The sequence below is a fragment of the Crinia signifera genome, chromosome 2 (assembly GCF_055691185.1).
Source record: "Crinia signifera chromosome 2, ASM5569118v1, whole genome shotgun sequence".
Classification (NCBI taxonomy): Eukaryota; Metazoa; Chordata; class Amphibia; order Anura; family Myobatrachidae; genus Crinia; species Crinia signifera.
Genome location: NC_139218.1, coordinates 327,962,319 through 327,986,227, shown reverse-complemented (window position 1 = coordinate 327,986,227; position 23,909 = coordinate 327,962,319). Strand labels below are relative to the sequence as shown.

Genomic DNA, 23,909 nt, shown 5'->3' with positions numbered 1-23,909 from the left:
TCCTATGGGCGTTGCCCATCCTCAACCGCCGTCTGCCTCTGGACCGCCCCAATCCTTGTGAAGGGCTCGGTGACTATGCAAGTTGCTGAAGCCATTCGCAAAGGGGAGCTGCACATGCGCATAATAGACCATGTGCATGCGCAGTCCCCAGAACATAAGGTCGGGGCCAAACTCGCAGTAATCAGAATGACCCTCTTAGGCCAGTATTCAATGCTCCAAATTCACCATTTTTTTCCAGCAAATCGGGCTGTTTTCACTACCTGCGGTGAATCTTTTTCACTAAAAATCTGATCCACCCTATTCAATGTTCACTGTTCCCCGAAAGCGGGTAGTGAATGCCGGCCAGTTCTCCGTTTCATGCTCGCTGCAATTCGCTGCTGTATTTCAATGGGGATTCGAGTGTATTCAATGCTAGGATGGAGAGCTGCTTTCTCCCTGATTTTTGCCATGATTCACCATTTTGCATTTGACATCTTTTTAAGGTGAATTGGAAAGTGTTCTTTTAAAATAAAGTTTTTTTTTTCCCTTGGTGTCAAAGAATCAGTAATTTTATTATGTGAAGGGGCATGCTAATTGGATTCATGTGCTAATTGGATTCACGCTTCGGGCACGGTGGCTCGCTGCGCTCGCCACACTATATAAAATCAACTCCATGCGTAGTTGGATAGTAGGGGTATGAAAAAATGGGGTGCATTTAACATGGGAGTCCAGATAATACATAAGTACCAAAATTGTTTTTACACAATACGCCAGCAGAGGGCGGGGAGCTGCTCATTACATATTCACTGCACACTGGTCCCGCTCATTACATATGCACGAGCGGGACCAATGCAGTGGCTCCCTCCACTGCATCCCCTACCAGCTCTCCCAGGAGAGAAGGTTCTGCTGCCTGTGTCCCTCCTTCTCCCCCACAGTGTCCTGGCGCAGGCAGTGAGGCTTCCATCTCCCTACCTTGCGCCGCCCCCCCCCCCCCGGCTCCCTGCGGCATTTCCCGGGGGGGGGGGGGTTAAAAATCGCAGTCAGAGGCAGCAAGCCCCTGCAGTGTTAAATAGGGTGAGAGAGAGGAACCCGGCGATTGTGCAGCGAATCCTAAACAGGATTCGCTGCACATCGCTAACAAAAAACATTGAATGCTGGCCTTAGTGTATTTGATGCTCCTTATAATAATATTTTCTGTTACAGAACTGTAGGGAACAAAACAATGAAATAGTGTGATGGTTACATGATTTTATATGTTTAACAGAAGAAAGATCTTTAGAAAAAGGTAAAGACTTGTTGAATAATTTAAAGATAACATATTACTAGCAATGTTTTTGGAGGAAAGTTTGTAACTACAGACAGCCACACATTCAGTGGCGGAGATACCGTAAGGCAGCCCCCGCTGCTGCTTGGGGGAGCTGGGGCTGCGTGGGCGCCGGGTAAGTGTGTGACAGACAATCAGTGAGTCTGTCACACGGACAGGATTCTTAAGTAATGCATACCCTCCAACTTCTGAAAGGTAGAATTCGGTACACTACCCAAAAAGGGGGCGTGGCCAATGGCAACGTGGGCGTGGTTACCGTAAATGGGGCGTGGTCATTCCCTTTCCGAATGTGTGGGCATTTTTGAATAAACACGTAGCCAATCAACACATATATATATATATATATATATATATATATATATAGCAATCCCAAAATAACACGTCACTCCAGGTCTGGTAAACTCAAAACGTAGTTTTACTGGTGCCTACGGCGTTTCGGGCCAAGCCCGTCTTCAGGACATACTCAGTTAAACATACATAAGTGACTGACATTTATACATTTGTGTGTGACTTCCAGACTTCCTGAGTATGTCCTGAAGACGGGCTTGGCCCGAAACGCCGTAGGCACCAGTAAAACTACGTTTTGAGTTTACCAGACCTGGGGCGAAATGTAATAGGGTGCGTTTTTTTTTTTTTTGCGATTTTTCCCGCAAAATATGCCGTTTTCGGTCATTTTCCGAAAATCGCATATTTTATAGGGTGCGATTTGTGGGAAAAATCGCATTTTTTAAAGGTGCGATTTTTAGTTAGACTAAAAATCGCATCCAGATGTTTTCCCATTAAAAAGGATAGAAGTCGCATATTTAATGGGTTGCGATTTTTAGTAAAGGTTACTAAAAATCGCAAAAAAAATAGACCAGGTTCTGCCTGGCGCTTTTATCAGAAACATGCACAGATCATTGAGATCTGTGCATGGTTCTGTTGTAAAAAAATAGTTAAAACCAAAAAAAAGAAAAAAAACGGCGTGCGGTCCCCCCCCTAAACATAACCAGCCCCGGGCTCAAAAAGCCGGTGCTGGTATCATAAAATCAAAGGAACAATCAAGTTGGGGTTCCCTGGATTTTATAAAACCAGCACCAGGCTCAAGGTCCGGCGCTGGTTCCCAAAATACGGGGGACAAAATGACTAGGGGTCCCACGTATTTTAAGAACAAGCACCGGACACAACCAGCCAGCAGGGTAATGCCACAGCCGGGGGGAGACTTTTTATACAAGTCCCCCCGGCCAAAGCATTAACCCCCTGGCTGGTCAGCATGGGCAGGGGTCCTGGGGAAGTGGGGACCCCCCCAATGAAGGGGTCCCCCCCCTCCAGGACTTACCAGCCCATGCTGATAGTCCGGGGCTGTCCCCGATGCCCCTGGGCGGTGGGCATCGGGCTGATGACTTGTGTAAAAAAAAGGATAAAAACTATTGTTCTTTACTGGCGAACTATGAGTCCCAGCAAGCCTACCCTGCATGCTGGGACTTGGGGAACCACAAGTCCCAGCATGCGGGGCATTAAAGGGCCCGCTGGCACTTGTAGTTCTGCAGTGAAAAAAATAGTGCACAAAATCACACTGACACCCTGTAAAATAAAACTTTAATACACACAAAACACACACACACTGATACTTACCTACCTTGAGCCCGTAGGTCGGTCCCTGGATCCTGGGTCCGGGCTCCGGGGCTCCAGGGCAGAAGAGTCCGGTTCCGGGGCCTTGGTCCTGGTTCCGGGGCTGGTCCTGGGGTTCCGGGGCTCCTGGCGTGAAGAATCCGGGGTCCGGGATCCGTGGTAGTCCAGAGGGGTACCTAAGGAGGCAAATCCTACTCACCTGCTCCCCGGCGGCGACCTCCGGTGACAGCGCTGCTCCCGACTGGTACCCGGCTTCAAGGACTTTGCCCGGCGCTGAGATGTTTCCTCTTCGCCGTCTGTGAACAGAATGATTTCTCGGCCAATCAGGAGCCGAGAAACTCGGCTCCTGATTGGCCAGAAATCATTCTGAATACAGACGCCGACGGAGTAACATCTCAGCGCATCCAGAGCAGAGATGTTACTCCGTCGGCGTCTATATTCAGAATGATTTCTGGCCAATCAGGAGCCGAGTTTCTCGGCTCCTGATTGGCCGAGAAATCATTCTGTTCACAGACGGCGAAGAGGAAACATCTCAGCGCCGGGCAAAGTCCTTGAAGCCGGGTACCAGTCGGGAGCAGCGCTGTCACCGGAGGTCACCGCCGGGGAGCAGGTGAGTAGGATTTGCCTCCTTAGGTACCCCTCTGGACTACCACGGATCCCGGACCCCGGATTCTTCACGCCAGGAGCCCCGGAACCCCAGGACCAGCCCCGGAACCAGGACCAAGGCCCCGGAACCGGACTCTTCTGCCCTGGAGCCCCGGAGCCCGGACCCAGGATCCAGGGACCGACCTACGGGCTCAAGGTAGGTAAGTATCAGTGTGTGTGTGTTTTGTGTGTATTAAAGTTTTATTTTACAGGGTGTCAGTGTGATTTTGTGCACTATTTTTTTCACTGCAGAACTACAAGTGCCAGCGGACCCTTTAATGCCCCGCATGCTGGGACTTGTGGTTCCCCAAGTCCCAGCATGCAGGGTAGGCTTGCTGGGACTCATAGTTCGCCAGTAAAGAACAATAGTTTTTATCCTTTTTTTTACACAAGTCATCAGCCCGATGCCCACCGCCCAGGGGCATCGGGGACAGCCCCGGACTATCAGCATGGGCTGGTAAGTCCTGGAGGGGGGGGACCCCTTCATTGGGGGGGTCCCCACTTCCCCAGGACCCCTGCCCATGCTGACCAGCCAGAGGGTTAATGCTTTGGCCGGGGGGACTTGTATAAAAAGTCTCCCCCCGGCTGTGGCATTATCCTGCTGGCTGGTTGTGTCCGGTGCTGGTTCTTAAAATACGGGGGACCCCTAGTCATTTTGTCCCCCGTATTTTGGGAACCAGCGCCGGACCTTGAGCCTGGTGCTGGTTTTATAAAATCCAGGGAACCCCAACTTGATTGTTCCTTTGATTTTATTATACCAGCACCGGCTTTTTGAGCCCGGGGCTGGTTATGCTTAGGGGGGGGGACCGCACGCCGTTTTTTTTCTTCTTTTTTTTTACAACCAAAATCGCATATATGAAAATGCGCACATTTTCAGGACTGAAAATGCGCACATTTTCATGACTAAAAATCGACCTAAATCGCGGCAAATCGCATTTTTTGCCGCTAATTCGCATCTCATTACATATGCGAATTAGCGTCTAAAAATGCGATTTTTAAAGGTGCGATTTCTGGCGAGTTTGGAACTCGTCCAAAAATCGCACCCTATTACATTTCGCCCCTGGAGTGACGTGTTATTTTGGGATTGCTGTATGTGGTCAGGGATCCCCTGACTACCGGACGAGCACCCGGGCAAGTTATATATGGTACACTGGTGGGCAGTGCCGGATCATGTGGAGATATATATATATATGTGTGTGGTGTGCCCACTCACTGTGTGCCACTGAACCGCGCTCCCCGCCAGCTGCAGATAAAGTACCAGCCAAGTCCTGCCATGTTACAGGCATGGGGCAGTGTATGGGAGCCACTTGCTTAACAGCCAGCACAGTCACACAGCAACAACATCGCCGTCTACCCGCTCCCCAGTCCCCACAGACACAGGAAGGAGCGTTTTACAGTGTGACTGCATTGGTGCCTGGGAGATGTAGTCCCGTCACTCACTCAAGCACAGCCGCTTGCTCAGTGACATCAGTGACCAAAGACTACATTTCCCACAGTGCCGCACGGGGTGGCATGAAGTTTGATCCGGGCAGACAAGGAGGAGGGCGGACTGGGACTGGTCCATGCCGAAGCCGCCTGACGTCAGCGCGACGCACGCGCTGCACCGATGGTAATACCTGCCGGGGCCGATTGCTGGAAATTGGTACATCGGTACACTTTGATTTTTGCCGGTACAGACCGTTAAAAAATGGTACTGTACCGGCAAAATCGGTACAGTTGGAGGGTATGGTAATGTCCACAGCAGTGTATCCTTTCATTGCTGCCTTGAGTGCCCCGATGGTGAGGCTGGGGATCAGAAGCAGCGGTCATCAAGTGCCGGGCTCAGGGGATCAGCAGCATGCCAGAGGAGCCGGATGACAAGCAGAGCAGGCAGGGTCAGGATGGATGTGTTCCTCACTTGATTTGTATGCCTGGGGGCTCCACTCTACACTCTCTCCCTGCCCAGGCTGCTGCATGCTGCTGAACTTCCTGTGAGTCAGAAGGCAGCTCCAGTACTGTATAACGGTGGTGGCTGAGGGCATGATAGTACATATGGGTACTGAGCTGACAGGTAATACACTTGTCTTGCACTATTTGTCACCTTGTGTATGTTACTTTGCCCTCTCCTGCCCATTTCAATGACAGCAGCTGTAATGGGGAGCTTCATCCAGAACCCTGACTGCACAATAGCACCTAGCTGCTTAGAGACTACCATCCCTGGTCCCACTGCCCCAATGTACCCCATAAATGATGTGTGTCATGTTTGTCTTTGTATCATTATTTCTATCATAGGGGGTTATTCTAATCCATTCTTTCTGACAAAATCCTTCTTAGATGGACAAAACCATGTGCACTGCAGGTGGGGCAGATGTAACTTGTGCAGAGAGGATTAGATTTGGGTGGGGTTTTTCTTCAAAGTGAGATCTATATTGAAGTGTAAAATCATGCAGTCAGTATTTTCCCTGCACAGAAACAAAATAACTCACCCAAATCTAATTCTCTCTGCACATGTTACATCTGCCCCCCTGCAGTGCACATGGTTTTGTCCATCTAAGAAGGATTTTGGCAGAAAGAGTGAACTAGAATATACCCCATAGTGAGGCTGCATTCATTTTATTGGTGGGGGCCCTACTTAGTTGCCCTGTGGCCCCCACAAGGTATAATCTCTGGTCGTCTCTGCTGACTTAGACTTGTGGCGTCCGGTCAGTCTCTGCGCAGATTCTGTTACAGGTTCTTATACAGCGCAGCAGATTCTGTTACAGGGTCTTATATAGCGCAGCAGATTCCGTTACAGCGTCTTATATAGCGCAGCAGATTCCGTTACAGCATCTTATATAGCGCAGCAGATTCCGTTACAGTGTCTTATATAGCGCAGCAGATTCCGTTACAGTGTATTATATAGCGCAGCAGATTCCGTTACAGTGTATTATATAGCGCAGCAGATTCTGTTATAGCATCTTATATAGTGCAGCAGATTCCGTTAGTGTCTTACATAGTGCAGCAGATTCCGTTACAGCGTCTTATATAGCGCAGCAGATTCCGTTATAGCATCTTATATAGTGCAGCAGATTCCGTTAGTGTCTTACATAGTGCAGCAGATTCCGTTACAGCGTCTTATATAGCAGCAAATTCAGTTATAGTGTCTTTTATAGTGCAGCAGATTCCGTTGCAGTGTCTTATATAGCGCAGCAGAATCCGTTACAGTGTCATATAGTGCAGCAGATTCCATTACAGTGTCTTATATAGCGCTGCAGATTCCGTTACAGTGTCTTATATAGCGCAGCAGATTCCATTACAGTGTCTTATATAGCGCTGCAGATTCCGTTACAGTGTCTTATATAGCGCTGCAGATTCCGTTAGTGTCTTATATAGCGCAGCAGATTCCATTACAGTGTCTTATATAGCGCTGCAGATTCCGTCACAGTGTCTTATATAGCGCAGCAGATTCCGTTACAGTGTCTTTATATAGCAGCAGATTCCGTTACAGTGTCTTATATAGCGCAGCAGATTCCGTTACAGTGTGTTATATAGCGCAGCAGATTCCGTTACAGCGTCTTATATAGCGCAGCAGATTCCATTACAGTGTCTTATATAGCGCTGCAGATTCCGTCACAGTGTCTTATATAGCGCAGCAGATTCCGTTACAGTGTCTTTATATAGCAGCAGATTCCGTTACAGTGTCTTATATAGCGCAGCAGATTCCGTTACAGTGTGTTATATAGCACAGCAGATTCCGTTACAGCGTCTTATATAGCGCAGCAGATTCCGTTACAGTGTCTTATATAGCGCTGCAGATTCCGTCACAGTGTCTTATATAGCGCAGCAGATTCCGTTACAGTGTCTTTATATAGCAGCAGATTCCGTTACAGTGTCTTATATAGCGCAGCAGATTCCGTTACAGTGTGTTATATAGCACAGCAGATTCCGTTACAGCGTCTTATATAGCGCTGCAGATTCCGTCACAGTGTCTTATATAGCGCAGCAGATTCCGTTACAGTGTCTTTATATAGCAGCAGATTCCGTTACAGTGTCTTATATAGCGCAGCAGATTCCGTTACAGTGTGTTATATAGCACAGCAGATTCCGTTACAGCGTCTTATATAGCGCAGCAGATTCCATTACAGTGTCTTATATAGCAGCAGATTCCGTCACAGTGCCTTATATAGCGCAGCAGATTCCGTTACAGTGTCTTTATATAGCAGCAGATTCCGTTACAGTGTCTTATATAGCGCAGCAGATTCCGTTACAGTGTGTTATATAGCGCAGCAGATTCCGTTACAGCGTCTTATATAGCGCAGCAGATTCCGTTACAGTGTCTTATATAGCGCAGCAGATTCTGTTACAGGTACACAAACTGGGTAACAAACAGACTTGGATGTAATTTATTGTTTTATATTGACAAAATTACTTGGGGGGGGGGCGCAATCAATTTTTTGGCAGGGGGGAGCAAAATTTAAAGTTACGCCACTGCACACATTATAGAAAACTACTAGGAAATCCCCATATTTATAGAAGTCTTTGTAACACATTTGCTTCAAATTTGTAGAAAATTTTGCTTAATCCTATTTTACACATTCCTTTCCCATTAAATACAATCACCCTATTGATCAGGTGCCACAAAATGCCCATGTACAGATACAACCTTACAGTTTTATTATATGTAAATATTATTTTAGCAGTTGACTTTTTTGTTTATCCCTACACCTGTTCTCTTTGGTAACCCCCTGTAATGAATGTGACCTCCTTTAAAACAAAAAGGGGAGCGAGAGTAAGGGCCAGATGCACTAAGCTTCAAAAGTGATAAAATGAACAGTGATAAACAGCCAGCCAATCAGCTCCTGTTTGACATATTTCAAACACAGTCTGTGACATGGCAGGTAGGAGCTGGTTGGCTGACTATTTATCACTCTCCATTTTATCACTTTTGAAGCTCCATGCATCTGGCCCTAAGTGAGTATTTAACCTGATTAATAAAGTAAGAGGGACAAATTAAAGCAAGAAACATGAAAGTATGAGAATATACAGTTTATTAGGAACATCCACAGCTTTCCACTATCATATCAGGTATGTCTGTCTTCACAATGGAATTGTGTCTATCGAAGTAGAGAAAAGAGAGAGGCCTTCTCTTGGTTGGCACACAACAAAGGCTTAGATTAGAATATGCATTGTTTGCCTTTATGAGGCTAAAGATTGCAGTATAACTCGATGCTGATATACCTGGAGCTCTGGCCAGGTGTACAGGACACCTTCCTTCACAGAGATTCATGTAATAGCCCTTTGGACTAATTATCCAGTCACTCCAGCCAATATCTTTAAAATCAATGTAAAACTTCTTCAGACAACAAATATCCATGTCACCGGTGCATTCTGTGATGTGCCTCCGAATTCGAGAGTCCTCCTGCTTGTTGCGCACTTTCAATGCCAGGAATGGACGATGAACCTGACTAATATTATCCATTTTAGGTGGATTCTGGCAATCCAAACAGCTGAATGTTATGTATATATATTCTTCACCCTGGCCAAGAACTTTTCCACTGAGCATTGGTAGAGGGAAAATATACCAGCTACCACTCAAAGTTTTTGCCTGCACTGTGCCTTTTATGGACTGGTCCTTGGGCAGGAATTTACAGGTCACCGACATGGTTATTTTGCTCTGAGTTGTTGTCTTTAGGTAGATCCACACGTGTGCTTGGTGTATCTCCTCACGCTTCTCTTTCTCAGTAGACAGATGGAAGTGAAGAGCACCCTGGGAGTTATCTGCACATAAAGGATAAACATATTTACTAACATTTATATATATCAAGTTGCAAAATCTGGCACTCAAACAAATAAGGTAATGGCTTACTTGATAAAAAAAAAAAAAAAAATGGGCCGGGGTGCCTTCCTGGATGGTTCAATGAGCTTACATTGAAGAGAGAGAGGAGACGGCACTTGACAGACTTAAGACCAACCCCCCCCTCCCCCGGCCAGTGACTGGTTGCGGACTGGAGTCTATGCTCCCTGGCTGCCGGACTTGGGGGGGGATATGTGGCAGGTGAGTATTATTGGCTTTTAATTGGGGGGAGGGGCATATTGTATATGTGGGTATATATGGGAGTCCTTGTGTATTTGTCAATTGTGTGTGCTGTTTGTCCCTGACAACAGGGGGTGACCCCAAAACTGTTGAAATAAAGGGCTGTTTACTTAAGTCTTACGAGTGCCGCCTCTCTCTCTATATAACCACATGACTTGCTTCATTACGCCTTCCCACAGCACCAGGGTGATACACTAAATTGTGTCCTCATGCCGTGGTAGAGAAAAATGATATGCCACGAATATTGTGATCCTACTGGGTTGTGCTAACCGCTTCACTGAGATTCCCAGTCTCTCACAGGAGTTTGGGATATCAAATAGGATGAACATGTGTAATAATTTCAAGGGGCTGTTTCACTTTGAATGCTATTATCCTTATACTGAAGAGCACTGCTGGTGTACTTTTCAATATATCTATACATACAATGGCAAAGATAGCTGCACTCAACTGAAGAAACAAATGGAGACAGTGGCTAGATGCACCTATGTGTCAGTATACCCTGTATGCATACAAATATGTATTTGCACCCCTAGCAGTATGGATTGTCCAGGGTGCACTGTTACTGTAGGAGCATAAAGACTGCTATGCGCCTGCAACCCATGCATAAACTGGGGTCCACTGAATATATAACATAAAAGAATACAAATATGCAAACAAACTCAAGCTACAGGTGCTCAGTAGGGTTCCAGAGTAATTGGATGACAAAATTGGTTAGAAAATAATGCCCCAAATCCTATGGTATAGTGATGAAATATAATCAGTTTTTTCTCCACGTTAGATGATGATGGCAAAATACTAAAACTCACATAAATAGAAAAAGAATAATAAATGCAGTACAAAATTACATATTTAACAATAATCCTAGAGTGCACTGAAAAATAGGTCAGAGCCGGCCTTAGGCATAGGCAAACTAGGCAATTGCCTAGGGCATTTGGAATGCCTAGGGGCATCAGCAGCTTCTGCTGATTAAAATGATATGCAGCATGCCTATATTCTGTGTGTGAGTGAGGCTGTATCTGCATATGAAATAGTGTATTCTTGGAAATCACTGTAACATAGCATTCCATATGCGGGTACAGCCACAGTCGCACACAGAATATATTCATGCCACATATCATTTTAATTATTGGAAGCTCCTTGTGTGTCCTGGTCACATAATAATGCAAATAAGACGAATCTTCAGCAAAAAAAGGCACCCAACTTTAGCAAAACTGGCCAGGAGCTGCATGGCCTATTGAGGCAAGATGTATGAGGAAACATCTGTATCCAAGCAGAGGCAGAGGTCACAGTGTTAGCGGCTGTGCGAGTGCTGTCTGCGGGTGGGTTGGTTGTGCAATAGTGTTCGGCATATGTGTAAGGGGCATTATGTGTGTCATGTATAAATGCATTATTAATGTGCGACATATGTGTAACAGGCATTATGTGTGTCATGTGTATAAGGGCATTAATAATGTGCAACATATGTGTAAGGGGCATTATGTGTGTCATATGTATAAGGGCATTAATAATGTGCAACATATGTGTAAGGGGCATTATGTGTGTCATTATGTGTATGAAGGGCATTAATAAAGGTTGGCATAATGTGTAAGGGGCATTATGGTTATAAGGACATTTATAATGTGTGTCTTGTGTAAGGGGCATTACTGTGTGGTATTATCAGGGGTGCCCCCTCCCCTTAAATGACAGCAGCAGCTGCAGCTCTTCTCCTCTGCCCGGCACACACTGCTTTGTGCTGGGTTGCAGTATGGCAATGGAGGTGCCTAAAATACAATATTTTCTCAGGATTTTTTTCTAAGGGTATAATGTGAATAATGTGAGGAGTAATGTACATAAGGTAAAGTGGTACTACTGTGTGATGTAACGTGAATAAGGGACACCATCGCATGATATAATGTGAATAAAGTTGCACTACTGTGTGGCATAATTTGAATTGGGGGTACTATTGTGTGGCCATGCCCCTTCCCAGCAAGAACACACCCCTGTTTGGGCCTGCGCACCGAATGTGTGCACTGTTTCTATTTAAAATATTGCGGGTAGGAGCACCAAAATGATGACTGCTATGATGAGGGTTGATGGTGATGGGAAAGGGGAGCAGGGTCAGAGGCGGAACTAGTGGCGGTGCTAGGGGGCACCAGCCAAAATCTTGCCTAGGGCGTCATTTAAGCTAGGGCCGGCTCTGAATAGGGTGAAAGGGTACCATGTACGATGAGTGATGTTTGTGACTGTGGGGTAGATTTATTAAGCTCGGTGAATTGATAAAGGGGGACATTTACCAAAATGGATTCGTAGAAAAAAGGTGTATTCGTAGGGAGAAATACACCTTTTTTTTACGAATTTGTATTTTCGGGATTTACAATCCCAAAAATACAACAATTCGTAGTCCTAAAGATGGAACATTCGTATTTGTATTTACAAATACGAATGTCTACACCATCGATAGAATACGACAGAAATCACCATTCAAAAGAATGGTGGTTTCTGATTTACTAAGCAGCCGTATGGATAATACGGCTGCTTAGTGGTGTAAAACACCCACGCAAATACGACAGGAAAATAGAACACCATTTTCATGTCGTATTTGCGTTTTTGCCTGCACGGATCAGTCAGATCCGTGCAGGCTTCGGTGTAAAAAAATAGAAAAATTAAATAAATAAAAAAAAAAACGGCGTGGGGTCCCCCCCACAGCCGAAACCAGCACCAGGCTGACAGAGGCTGGAGCCGGTAATTAAAAATCAGGGAACCCGACAAATAGGGTTTCCCCGATTTTTAACAACCAGCCCCAGGCTCCTGCTCTGGGGCTGGTTCCCAAAATACGGGGGACAAAATGACTAGGGGTCCCCCGTATTTTAAGAACCAGCCCCAGGCAAAACCAGCCAGCAGGGTAATGCCACAGCCGGGAGGAGACTTTTTATGCAAGTCCCCCCGGCCAAAGCATTAACCCTACCGACCAGTCAGCCTGGCCAGGGGCCCTGGGGGAGTGGGGACCCCCCCAATAAAGGGGTCCCCCCCCTCCAGGACTTACCTGACCAGGCTGAAGCCTGGTGCTGTCCTCGATGCCCCTGGGCGGTGGGCATCGAGCTGATGGTTTGGTGTAAAAAATAGAATAAAAACCATTGTCTTTTACTGGTGAACTATGAGTCCCAGCAAGCCTCCCCCGCAAGCTGGGACTTGGAGAACCACAAGTCCCAGCCTGCGGGGCATTAAAGGGCCCGCTGGGTCTTGTAGTTCCACAGTAAAAGAAAGAGTTAAATAAACACACTGACACACGTGAAAAATAAAAGTTTAATACATAAATAACACATACATACTGATACTTACCTTTCTTGATCCCGTAGGTAGCCCTGGTCCTGATGTCCTGTGTCGTCCATGTCGGCTGTCTGCGTCGTCCTCCAGGTCCATGTCGACGGTCCGTGTCGTCCTCCAGGTCCATGGCGGTGTCCAGGTCCGAAGAAATCCATGTTGGAGCTGTGGAAGGAAATCCTACTCACCTGTTCCTGCGCTGAAGAAGTCTTCTCTTGATCCGACGTAGTCCAGGTAATCTTCACAGCTGTCGCCGGTCCCCGCTGTCTGCGCTGTCTCTGCATCGCGCTGAGGAGAGATGCTGAAGTTTCATATTCGGCGCCTCTCCTCAGACTAAATTCTATTGGCCGCCTAGCAGGCCAATCAGAAGCCGAGAAAGTCGGCTCCTGATTGGCCTGCTAGGCGGCCAATAGAATTTAGTCTGAGGAGAGGCGCCGAATATGAAACTTCAGCATCTCTCCTCAGCGCGATGCAGAGACAGCGCAGACAGCGGGGACCGGCGACAGCTGTGAAGATTACCTGGACTACGTCGGATCAAGAGAAGACTTCTTCAGCGCAGGAACAGGTGAGTAGGATTTCCTTCCACAGCTCCAACATGGATTTCTTCGGACCCGGACACCGCCATGGACCTGGAGGACGACACGGACCGTCGACATGGACCTGGAGGACGACGCAGACAGCCGACATGGACGACACAGGACATCAGGACCAGGGCTACCTACGGGATCAAGAAAGGTAAGTATCAGTATGTATGTGTTATTTATGTATTAAACTTTTATTTTTCACGTGTGTCAGTGTGTTTATTTAACTCTTTCTTTTACTGTGGAACTACAAGACCCAGCGGGCCCTTTAATGCCCCGCAGGCTGGGACTTGTGGTTCTCCAAGTCCCAGCTTGCGGGGGAGGCTTGCTGGGACTCATAGTTCACCAGTAAAAGACAATGGTTTTTATTCTATTTTTTACACCAAACCATCAGCTCGATGCCCACCGCCCAGGGGCATCGAGGACAGCACCAGGCTTCAGCCTGGTCAGGTAAGTCCTGGAGGGGGGGGACCCCTTTATTGGGGGGGTCCCCACTCCCCCAGGGCCCCTGGCCAGGCTGACTGGTCGGTAGGGTTAATGCTTTGGCCGGGGGGACTTGCATAAAAAGTCTCCCCCCGGCTGTGGCATTACCCTGCTGGCTGGTTTTGCCTGGGGCTGGTTCTTAAAATACGGGGGACCCCTAGTCATTTTGTCCCCCGTATTTTGGGAACCAGCCCCAGAGCAGGAGCCTGGGGCTGGTTGTTAAAAATCGGGGAAACCCTATTTGTCGGGTTCCCTGATTTTTAATTACCGGCTCCAGGCTCTGTCAGCCTGGTGCTGGTTTCGGCTGTGGGGGGGACCCCACGCCGTTTTTTTTTTTTATTTATTTATTTTTCTATTTTTTTTTACACATTGCAGCCTGCACGGATCTGACTGATCCGTGCAGACTGCTAGAAATAATTCGTATTAGCGGCCGTATATACGGCCGCTAATACGAATTTCTACGACATCGGAGGGTTACAAAGCAGTCGTATATGACTGCTTTGTAACTGATCCTCCGGAACACGACTTTGCATACGACTTAAACAGTCGTATGCAGTCGTAGGGAAAATACCAATACGAAAAACTAGGTTTTTCATATTGGTAAATTTCCCCCAAAGTGTCTGGTTTTTATCACCGGTCAATCAGCTCCTACCTGTCATTTTTCAAACCAAGCCTGTCACAGTTAAGAGCTGATTGGCCGGTGATAAAAACCAGACACTAACATTTCACTGAGCTTAATAAATCTGCACACTGTCCCTTTAAGAACTAGGCTTACTTCATGCTACCTTGCTCAATACATATAGGCCCTGATTCTGGTTGGCTAGCAAAGCAGCGTTAGTTCATCATGTAACGTTGCTCACCGGGCGTCCAAATGCTCCCTGTCCGCCTCATTGTGAGCGCCTTGGAGACTATGCAAGTCTCCGAAGGCACCTGCATTGAAGCCATGCACATAACATTTTCAACATTGAACTCCCCGTACAAACGTACGAGAGAATTCGCAAACCAGAATCCCCCCCATACTGTAGTAGGCTCTTTCTAGACACCAAAAAAGTGAAGAAACAGATGAACAAATGGGACTCTGTACCATAGGTATTCTGCTTACTAATAATGAACTTGAATCAAAGCAGGTTCTTTGGTACTCTTTACCTAGAAGGGCGGCCACGATTTTGATCGTGGGCATCGTAAGGGGAAAAAAAATCGCGTCGGTCGCATCGCATGCGACCAAAAAATCGCATGCGATGCGACCGACGCGATGACCGCGATTTCTAATAGGGAACAATGTTAAATGTCCCAATTGACCCGATTTTCCATAGGGAACAATGTTAAATGGCCCAATTGACCCGATTTTCCATTGGGAACAATGTTAAATGGCCCACAGAGGCCAAATAGGCACCCTGAAGTGTGAAATGGCCCCCCCCCAATTGTTATCGCCACCCCACGATCAACGTCAACCCGAAGCGTGGCGAGCGCAGCGGTACGCGTCCTACGACCTTTTCATACCCCCACTATCCACGTCGGCGTGGAGTTGAGAATAGAAAGTGTGGCGAGCGCAGCGAGCCCCGCGAGGGGACGCGGACAGCTGTGAAGCCCGCGAGGGGACGCGTATACCTGTGAAGGTGTCCGCGTCCCCACGCGGGGCTCACTGCGCTTGCCACGCTTCGGGCTCGGTGGCTCGCTGCGCTCGCCACACTTTCTATTCTCAACTCCACGCCGACGTGGATAGTGGGGGTATGAAAAGGTCGTAGGATGCGTACCGCTGCGCTCGCCACGGGGGGGGGGGGGAGAAGTGGTGTGGTCACATAGTAGTATCAATTCACATTATAGCACACACCGTAATGCCCAGTACACATTACAGCACACACCGTTATGCCCAGTACACATTCCAGCACACACTGTAATGCTCAGAGCACATTACACCACAAACCGTAATGCCCAGTACACATTATACCACACACCGTTATGCCCCCCCAGCACACATTATAAGCAATAGTAATTGCTGCTGCCACTGTATAGAACACTGTCCCTGAATGATACACAATATGCCATACTGCAATGTCCAATATGTCACAAACATACCTCCCAACACTGGAGGCAGAGGAGATGAGACAAAATTAGAGGGATAATTTATAAATATATATTTCATTTCAGAATATAACCTGGACCCCCAATTTATCCCCCTGGTCCCCAATACTATGCAGCTGTCTGTGTATATTACCTTAGTTTTTAGAGAAATAACTTTTGGCACCCGCTGTCACTTGCTGGCTCAGCCAGGGCTGCCCCTTCAGACAGTCTCTGCGCAGTCAATCAATGCGCCCTGCTCGAATGTGGCTGGGGAGTGGTGACAGGGAGAGGCCTGATGGCGTGCTGGCTAGTCCTGCGGCGCGCGCTGTATTCCCGGCTGCTGTTACTGCTGTCTCTCTGCCCAGGGGCTGCCGCTGCTCCTCCACACAGTCTGCGCTTGGCCTCCTATTATGATGTACGTGTGGGCGGCGCATGCGTGATGACGTCACTCGCACGGCATCACAAGGAGGAGGAACCCGGCGGAGATGAGAAAAAATCTGTGACCGTTTTTGTACCCTGCACGGTCAGTGACAGTATTGCACCCCCCCCCCCAGCGCCAGGTGCACATGACCCCCCAGCCCCCCCCCCCCCCCCCTAGTTATGGCCCTGATGATGTGACCATTTTTATAGGCATGTCGGATACAATGTCTGCATCCTTGTAGGTATTTTAGACTCTGTGATCTTAGTTCCATCATCTGTAGGTACAGCTCTGAATAAAGTCTATAATCATATGATAATGCTGTATTATAAATAATAATAATAATAATAATAATAATAATAATTTTATTGATACAGCACTCTTTCTCCAACAGGACCCAAGAGTGGAAATATACGAAGCTCGGCCACAACAGGCGAGCCACCATACGAATAGCTACGAAAAGAATCAGCCACGATTGGTCATATTTCCAGTGTGAGAACCTGGCAAATTTACATAGCTGCCGAGTTCTGGAGGGGGGGGCACAGGGACCCCTAGTTATTTTGTCCCCCGTATTTTGGGAACCAGCCCTGGCCCAGGAGCCTGGGGCTGGTTTTAAAAAATCGGGGAAACCCTATTTACCAGGTTTCCTGATTTTTTTATTACCAGCCCCGGCTCTTTCAGCCTGGTGTATTGGTTACGGCTGTGGGGGGACCCCACGCCGTGTTTTAAATTTATTTATTTTACTATTTTTTTTACACTTAAGCCTGCACGGATCTGACTGTTCCATGCAGGCTTCTGCCAAATACGACAGGAAAATAAAGTGTATTTTCCTGGTGTATTTGCCCAGCAATTCGCGCTCGTTTTACGCCAATTAGCAGCCGTATTTTTAATACGGCCGCTTAGTCAGGGTCGGCGCCACCACTAGGCAGGTCTAGGCATTTGCCTAGGGCGCCGGCCACTGGAGGGCGGTAGTGAGCTGGAAAGCTCTACCACCGCATCAGCAGAGGAGCAGGACAAAGAGCCGGAGGAAGGAGCAGGAGCAGGTGTTCGGTAAGTAAACACTCCCTCTCCCCCCCCAGCAGCTCAGCGGCCACATCGTGCACCCCTTCTCCCCCCCCCAGCGGCCGGGTAGCCATACCGCAGACACCACCACCCCCCCCCCCCCACGGCCCGCCAGACACACTGCGCGCACCCCACCTGCCCCCCCCCCCCCCCGGCACAGCCGGGTAGCCACACTGCGGACACCACCACAGCCCCCCCCCACAGCCGGGCAGAGACACCACGCGAAACACCCCCCGGCGGCCGGACACGCCAGCAGTTGAGCGCCAGGGCACCCCTCCCGTCTGGGGCGCTCCGGTGCCTAGCACCGGCCCTGCGCTTAGTAAATTAGGAATCACCATTCTTTTGAATGGTGATTCCTGTCGTATTCTATTGATGGTGTATTCATTCGTATTTGTAAATACAAATACGAATGTCCCATCAATACGAATACGACAGGAATCACCATTCAAAAGAATGGTGATTCCTAATTTACTAAGCGCAGCGAATTCATCTTAGTAAATTTCCCCCATACAGTAAACTCACCTATGTTTACACATAGTTCAGTCCCCCTGTCTAGTAGAACTCCATTACGTACATGTGTACTCCAGTGTAGATCAGTCCATTGGGTCCATGTAGGCAATCTAATAAAACCCTGGACCCAGCGGACCGAGGAGCAGCATGTTGACACATGCTGCTCCTCCCTGAAAGTAAAGCTCCTCCCTCAGCCTAGCGGGGTTGAGCTTCATAGGAGCTCCACACCTGATAGGCTGTTTGCGTCTCCAAAGACGCCCATGTTAAGAGTTTAACATGGGCTCATTTGGCAGTTCCCACCATAGACGACCATGTTAAGAGTTTAACATGGGCGTCTATGGTGGGAATCATCAAATCGGACTGACCGCAAAGTTAATTGACCCCCAGCTGTGGCATTACCCTGATGGCTGATGAAGCCCAGTGCTGGTTATGCTCAGCAGATCACCATCAGTGATCCTATGGTTGATGTTCCTCACTATCGGTACTCCCATATCGTGACCCAGCTTCCGTGGTATTTATCTGGTCTGCAGTGGTCAGTATTCCATCACTGATATTGTCATCTTGCTTGCATTATTGGCTTATTGTTCTGGACTGCACCAGTGTTCTTACACTGCACCAGTTACTCATATATATATATATATATAACAGCAGTCCAAATTTGCCGGCACTCGGTTTCAAATAGCAGCTTGCCCTGGTGCCAGGATAAATATAGACAGATTCCAATCCCCCCAGGTTTGGGAGAAATAAACGGCACTCAGAGACGGTCACAAATATCAACAGGTGTATTGAGGAATTATAGTAAACGTTTTCGGGGTATCAGCCCCGTCCTCAGACAATTCCTACAGCAAAGGTGCACCCCACAACCCCACACATTTATACATACCTGACCTCGCCGGCTCCCCGGGTCCAGTCACGCCGTCACTCCGTTCCCGGAAGTCACCGCCGCGTACATCCTGTTCGGGACGCAGCCAGCGTTGCAAAGCAACGTCTAGATTGCGTTCCACCGGACAGGAAGCCTACAGTCGGTGACACCCATAGGGCGGAGGAGACTGATCCTAGTCCCACAGAGAGCTCCGGCGGCCACAGTATAATAATCCTCCCAGTCCCAGCAAAGTGTATCCCCAATAAAACCAGCCCTCAGCGATGTTACAGGCGATGAACCTGTCTACATTCTAAGACATTTACGTCCCATATACAGACCATCATCGCTGCATCTCACCACCGCGGCCGTCATCGGGGGTCACCTAATGCAGACAGATAGAGGAAAGATACATATTAATTATATACATACAATAAATACAAGAGACATATTAAAAAGCACACTTACATGAAAATACACAAAGATGAGACACATGAAGACAGGATTACTCATGGACAAAAAATGCTAGAATTTATACCAAAGTTACATCAAACTGTTCCAGTTTAATTTTTCATTTAGGCCTCCAGGCCATATTGTGCCAAGACGGAAAATCCATCTTGACTCCAATGTAAGGAGCCTCTTGGCCCTATTACCCCCACGCATGGATTCAGGTATGTGATCGATCATAAAATATTTCAAAGAGCTCAAAGAGTGGCCTTTCATTTTAAAGTGGCGAGCCACCGGTTGATCCACCTCTCTGCCACCCAGAGACAAATTGATGGCAGATCGGTGTAGGCCCATTCTCTCACGAAATGACCTGGTGGTCTGTCCCACGTAATATAGGCCACATGGGCACACTATAATATAGATTACGTGGGTAGACCTACAATTTAAAACGTGTCTAATGTCAAATTGTTTATCCGAATGCGGATGTTTGAAGGTGCGACAGGTAAGGATGTGGCTACATGTAGTGCAATTAAAACAGCTATAACACCCAGGTGGCTTAAAGGTGACATTACTAGGTCTAATAGCACCCCTCCCAGTGATATCGGGTTGCATAAGTCTATCCTTCAAATTAGAGCCTCTTTTGAAGGCAGCCAGAGGTCTAAGTGGTCGTAGGCCGGGCAAATCACGGTCTGTCACAGGCCGCAATTATTGGCCTCCCAGGTGGTCTCTCTTGGTTTTTATGGACCTTCGGGAGTGAATACAGAAGCGGGACTTTAGGCCATTCAGTATAAAGAGCTTGGGATAATTTCAGAGTCATCTTCCCATCTTTAACTGCTCCAGATAACAGATTTTTGAGTTCAAGTTGGTACTGTTTAGTAGGATCTTTTCTCAACTTGCTGTAAGGATTGGAGTCTCGTTTAGATCAATTAATTGACAAATTTAGTGTACGTGGGTATGATCTTCAGACCCTGAATACCCAAAAACAGCATGTACTTAGTTTGCCCAGGGCTCAGTTACTTAAAGCAAAAAGTAGGGAAGTCGATACCATCTTACCATGGACTAGCACTTTCTCTACTGCTAGTCCAGTTACACGACATGCCACAAATGCATTATGGCCTATCATAAAGACAGACCGTGATTTGCCCGGCCTACGACCACTTAGACCTCTGGCTGCCTTCAAAAGAGGCTCTAATTTAAAGGATAGACTTATGCAACCCGATATCACCGGGAGGGGTGCTATTAGACCTAGTAATGTCACCTTTAAGCCACCTGGGTGTTATAGCTGTTTTAATTGCACTACATGTAGCCACATCCTTACCTGTCGCACCTTCAAACATCCGCATTCGGATAAACAATTTGACATTAGACACGTTTTAAATTGTAGGTCTACCCACGTCATCTATATTATAGTGTGCCCATGTGGCCTATATTACGTGGGACAGACCACCAGGTCATTTCGTGAGAGAATGGGCCTACACCGATCTGCCATCAATTTGTCTTTGGGTGGCAGAGAGGTGGATCAACCGGTGGCTCGCCACTTTAAAATGAAAGGCCACTCTTTGAGCTCTTTGAAATATTTTATGATCGATCACATACCTGAATCCATGCGTGGGGGTAATAGGGCCAAGAGGCTCCTTACATTGGAGTCAAGATGGATTTTCCGTCTTGGCACAATATGGCCTGGAGGCCTAAATGAAAAATTAAACTGGAACAGTTTGGTATAAATTCTAGCATTTTTTGTCCATGAGTAATCCTGTCTTCATGTGTCTCATCTTTGTGTATTTTCATGTAAGTGTGCTTTTTAATATGTCTCTTGTATTTATTGTATGTATATAATTAATATGTATCTTTCCTCTATCTGTCTGCATTAGGTGACCCCCGATGACAGCCGCGGTGGTGAGATGCAGCGATGATGGTCTGTATATGGGACGTAAATGTCTTAGAATGTAGACAGGTTCATCGCCTGTAACATCGCTGAGGGCTGGTTTTATTGGGGATACACTTTGCTGGGACTGGGAGGATTATTATACTGTGGCCGCCGGAGCTCTCTGGGACTAGGATCAGTCTCCTCCGCCCTATGGGTGTCACCGACTGTAGGCTTCCTGTCCGGTGGAACGCAATCTAGACGTTGCTTTGCAACGCTGGCTGCGTCCCGAACAGGATGTACGCGGCGGTGACTTCCGGGAACGGAGTGACGGCGTGACTGGACCCGGGGAGCCGGCGAGGTCAGGTATGTATAAATGTGTGGGGTTGTGGGGTGCACCTTTGCTGTAGAAATTGTCTGAGGACGGGGCTGATACCCCGAAAACGTTTACTATAATTCCTCAATACACCTGTTGATATTTGTGACCGTCTCTGAGTGCCGTTTATTTCTCCCAAACCTGGGGGGATTGGAATCTCTCTCTCTCTCTCTCTCTCTCTCTCTCTCTCTCTCTCTCTCTCTCTCTCTCTCTCTCTCTCTCTCTCTCTCTCTCTCTCTCTCTCTCTCTCTCTCTCTCTCTCTCTCTCTCTCTCTCTCTCTATATATATATCTATATATATATATATATATATATATATATATATATATATATATTGCTCTGTACTTCTTCAGTGTTATCAAACTGCACCAGCCTTTCTCCCAACACCTATGCTATATATTGACGAACTCCATCAGTGTCTCAACACTGCAGCTAATATATCATCTTGTTGGCAGTAATGCTTTTAATTCATTGCCTGTGATACCTGCTATTTACCAATACCATTTTTCAAGTCTTAATTTACCATTTAGGGGGACATTTACCAAAATGGATTAGTAGAAAAAAGGTGTATTCGTAGGGAGAAATACACCTTTTTTTTACGAATTTGTATTTTCGGGATTTACAATCCCAAAAATACAACAATTCGTAGTCCTAAAGATGGAACATTCGTATTTGTAGTTACAAATACGAATGCCCTACACCATCGATAGGATACGACAGAAATCACCATTCAAAAGAATGGTGGTTTCTGATTTACTAAGCAGCCGTACTGATAATACGGCTGCTTAGTGGTGTAAAACACCCACGCAAATACGACAGGAAAATAGAACACCATTTTCCTGTTCTATTTGCGTTTTAGCCTGCACGGATCAGTCAGATCCGTGCAGGCTGCAGTGTAAAAAAATAGAAAAATAAATAAATTAAAAAAAAAACGGCGTGGGGTCCCCCCCACAGCCGAAACCAGCACCAGGCTGAAGGAGCCGGGGCCGGTAATTAAAAATCAGGGAACCCGACAAATAGGGGCTCCCCGATTTTTAACAACCAGCCCCAGGCTCCAGGTCCGGGGCTGGTTCCCAAAATACGGGGGACAAAATGACTAGGGGTCCCCCGTATTTCAAGAACCAGTCCCAGGCACAATCAGCCGGCAGGGTAATGCCACAGCCGGGGGGAGACTTTTTATGCAAGTCCCCCCGGCCAAAGCATTAACCCTACCGACCAGTCAGCCTGGCCAGGGGCCCTGGGGGAGTGGGGACCCCCCCAATGAAGGGGTCCCCCCCCTCCAGGACTTACCTGACCAGGCTGAAGCCTGGTACTGTCCCCGATGCCCCTGGGCGGTGGGCATCGGGCTGATTATGGTGTAAAAATAAGGTTAAACTATTGTTTTTTACTGTGGCACTACAAGTGCCAGCAAGCTTCCCCAGCAAGCTGGGACTTGGAGAACCACAAGTCCCAGCCTGCTGGGCATTAAAGGGCCCGCTGGCACTTGTAGTTCTACAGTTAAAAAAATAGTGCACAAAACACACTGATACACTTTTAAAATAAAACTTTATTACATACAAAGCCCACACATACTAATACTTACCTATCTTCTTTCCGTAGGTAGCCCTGATGTCCTGTGTCGGCGTCTTCTGGTCCTGTGTCGTCTTCTTCCTCCATGTCGACCGTCGCTGTCGCCGTCCGGATCCGACGAAATCCATTTGGGAAGCTGTGGAAGGAAACCATACTCACCTGTCCCAGCGCGACGTAGTCCAGGTAAGGGTCTTGGCAAAAAAACAAACCGACACCCGAATCCAGACCGGACACGGAGACGCACGGTACTGTGTGTACATCGTGCGGCTCCGCCTCCCGAATGCCGCTATTGGCCGCCTTGCGGCCTAGCGGCTCCTGATTGGCCGCTAGGCCGCAAGGCGGCCAATAGCGGCATTCGGGAGGCGGAGCCGCACGATGTAAACAAACACCGTGCGTCTCCGTGTCCGCTTGGTTTCGGGGTGTCGGTTTGTTTTTTTGCCAAGACCCTTACCTGGACTACGTCGCGCTGGGACAGGTGAGTATGGTTTCCTTCCACAGCTTCCCAAATGGATTTCGTCGGATCCGGACGGCGACAGCGACGGTCGACATGGAGGAAGAAGACGACACAGGACCAGAAGACGCCGACACAGGACATCAGGGCTACCTACGGAAAGAAGATAGGTAAGTATTAGTATGTGTGGGCTTTGTATGTAATAAAGTTTTATTTTAAAAGTGTATCAGTGTGTTTTGTGCACTATTTTTTTAACTGTAGAACTACAAGTGCCAGCGGGCCCTTTAATGCCCAGCAGGCTGGGACTTGTGGTTCTC

At 47.6% G+C, this 23,909-nt stretch overlaps 1 protein-coding gene across 9 annotated transcripts in view; it reads right to left on the bottom strand.

Moving 5' to 3' along the window:
• Positions 1–23,909, bottom strand: part of LOC146057739 (inhibin beta C chain-like) — a 70,475-nt gene that overhangs the window by 38,627 nt on the left and 7,939 nt on the right. Inside the window, exon 3 of one of the 9 annotated variants that reach the window (XM_083169371.1) lies at positions 8,549–9,295. The exons of the other annotated variants lie outside the window; for them this stretch is intronic. Coding sequence (XP_083025497.1) covers positions 8,568–9,295 — 728 coding nt within the window. The 3' untranslated portion in view covers positions 8,549–8,567. Of the gene's footprint in view, positions 1–8,548; positions 9,296–23,909 lie in introns of those variants that run through there. 9 annotated transcript variants of the gene reach the window in all.